Below are 2,474 nucleotides of genomic sequence, written 5' to 3' on the forward strand. Positions count from 1 at the left end.
CATAGAAAAATAAGATGATAATCGGATCGCAAGTCGATCATAGAAAAATAACACGCACCTTGAAGTTGATCAAATAAATCGTCGATCTTAGGTAACAGATAACGATTCTTGATCGTCACATTGTCAAGCTCACGGTAATCAATGCACATACGCATACTACCGTCCTTCTTATTTACGAACAAGACCGGAGCACCCCATGGCGAGCTACTTGGTCAGATAAAACCCCTTTCTAACAAATCTCGGGTTTGATTCAACAACTCATGCATCTCGGTTGGTGCCAAACGATAAGGAGTTTTGGTAATGGGATTCGCCCCCGGAACCAACTCGATGCAAAACTCCACCTGTCTTACAGGCGGAACACCCGGTTATTCATTAGGAAAAACATATTCAAATTCATTAACAACGTGAATAGATTTAATGGAAGGTGGCTCATCTCGAGTATCAACCACATGGGCTAAATAAGCCATACCTCCACTAGACAGAAGTCGACGCACCCGAGCATAAGTACAAATAGGCACGGGACGTTTTCGAGCTTCACCGTATACGATTAGCTCTCCCCCACTTGGGGTTCTTACCCTTACAAATTTCTCATGACAATCAAGATTAGCCCTATTATGATCGAGCCAATCCATACCCACAACGACATCAAATTCACCCAAAATAATAGGAACCAAGTCAATACCAAACTTTTCTGTTCCGAAATCAATAACACAACTTTTGTAAACCCCATTAGCCACCGAGAACCTACCATCGGCGATCTCGATTTGTAATGGAGAGTCTAGATCACATAAAGGACAATCTAAAGTAGCCACATATTTTAAGAAAACATACGACATATCGGCACCACTATCAAATAACACCTTAGCGGATTTAGAGTTGACCAAGAAAGTACCTGAAACCACATCGTTGGACTTCTAAGCATCATTGGTAGTCATCAAGATATATATATATATATATATATATATATATATATATATATATATATATATATATATATATATATATATATATATATATATATATATATATATATATATATATATATATATATATATATATATATATATATATATATATATATATATATATATATATATATATATATATATATATATATATATATATATATATATATATATATATAATTTTGGCCCCTCGCGGGCCCTGCTGCCTTTTCTAATCGCTTGGTGTTGTCATAGCTTTTATCAGTCGTAGTCAACTCTGGACACTCAGATTTCCGGTGACCCTCTTTTCGGCAATTAAAACAAGCGATCTTACTAAAAGGAGGGTTGGTACAATCACGAGAATAGTGCCCCTTTTGGCCACAATTGAAACAAGTAGGAGTGTAACCTCCCGGTCCCCCTTTCTTTACACTTTCGACACTTTCGGCCCCATTTTTTGCCTTTTTTCTCGGAGCACTACTAACCTCAAACTTCCTCTTACTAAAAGAAGCATCACTCACTTTCAGAACATCGGACTCAAAGCACTTGGCCATATTAAATAACTCGAAAAAACACTTACCGTGGCCAAGACTAATCTTCTTACGCATATCATCATTTAAGGTCTTATGGAAGTCTTCCATCAACATATGGTCATCCCCGATATACTCAGGGCAGAACCGAACCTTAGCAAGAAAAGTAGCCTTTAGAGTGTTTAGGTCCATCGACCCTTGTCTCAAGTTTCGCAACTCATTCCAAATTCGGGTAAGATCGGCTTGAGTGCGATACTCCAAAAAGAACTCGGTCTTGAAATCATCCCAAAACATACTCATAAAAGGCCCTTCACCCATCACTAAAATTTTATCATCCAACTAAGTCTTCGTCGCACCCTTTAGTAGGCTCGTAGTAAGCCTTGTCTTCTTTTCGGCTGGACACTCGCTTACTCGTAAATACCGTTCAATGTCGGATATCCACCTAGTGCTTATGAGAGGATCAGAATTCCCTTCAAAGATCGAAGGCTTAGTTAGTTTGAAGTCTTTGTAACTAAACCCCCTCTCATTAGTGTTGTCGGGAATACCATGATTATGGAACCCCTCATCGGCACCACCCTCAACTTGAGGCATCGGAAATCTCTTTTTAAACTTCTCTTTCACGACCTCACTCACACGTTCACTTATGAGATTGGTGATTTGTTCATCCACCGTTTGTTGAAATATCTCTTTCACCTTCTCGGTGAACACCGCCGAATAACTCTCAAGTGCGGCCTCAATCTTGGCTGTAAGATCATCATTATTATATCACCCCCATGACTTGGACCCTCACGATCCACTCCACTTCATTTCCTCACTCTATAATTTAAAATAGGCTAGATCACAATAAAAGACACACTAAATCACTTAACCCAATTTTGCTTGACGCTCGTCGTACATCATTCGTTTGACACGACATGCAACCATACTAATGGTGGCCAATCATTAATACACTTGCGCATCCCATCAAACTCCTTGATACAATGACCATCTCACTCGACATTAA

At 39.0% G+C, this 2,474-nt stretch overlaps 1 protein-coding gene across 1 annotated transcript; it reads right to left on the reverse strand.

The window, feature by feature from the left end:
• Positions 1-365: 365 nt before the first annotated feature.
• LOC139892988 (uncharacterized) lies at positions 366-1,789 on the reverse strand. The gene is made up of 2 exons (XM_071876120.1): positions 1,153-1,789; positions 366-892 (listed from the first exon to the last, which is right to left on the reverse strand). The coding sequence occupies exons 1-2, from the start codon at positions 1,787-1,789 to the stop codon at positions 366-368; spliced, it is 1,164 nt and encodes a 387-aa protein (XP_071732221.1).
• Between the last annotated feature and the right edge of the window lie 685 nt (positions 1,790-2,474).

Source organism: Rutidosis leptorrhynchoides, chromosome 1, assembly GCF_046630445.1.
Source record: "Rutidosis leptorrhynchoides isolate AG116_Rl617_1_P2 chromosome 1, CSIRO_AGI_Rlap_v1, whole genome shotgun sequence".
Classification (NCBI taxonomy): Eukaryota; Viridiplantae; Streptophyta; class Magnoliopsida; order Asterales; family Asteraceae; genus Rutidosis; species Rutidosis leptorrhynchoides.

What these genes read in the sequence shown, in the direction of transcription:
- LOC139892988 (XM_071876120.1), bottom strand. Translation starts at nt 1,789, where the DNA reads ATGGGTGAAGGGCCTTTTATGAGTATGTTTTGGGATGATTTCAAGACC. An exon ending in GGCAGCAGGGCCCGCGAGGG is followed by an intron (nt 893 to 1,152) that starts GCCAAAATTATA and finishes ATGTGGTTTCAG; the next exon opens with GTACTTTCTTGGTCAACTCT.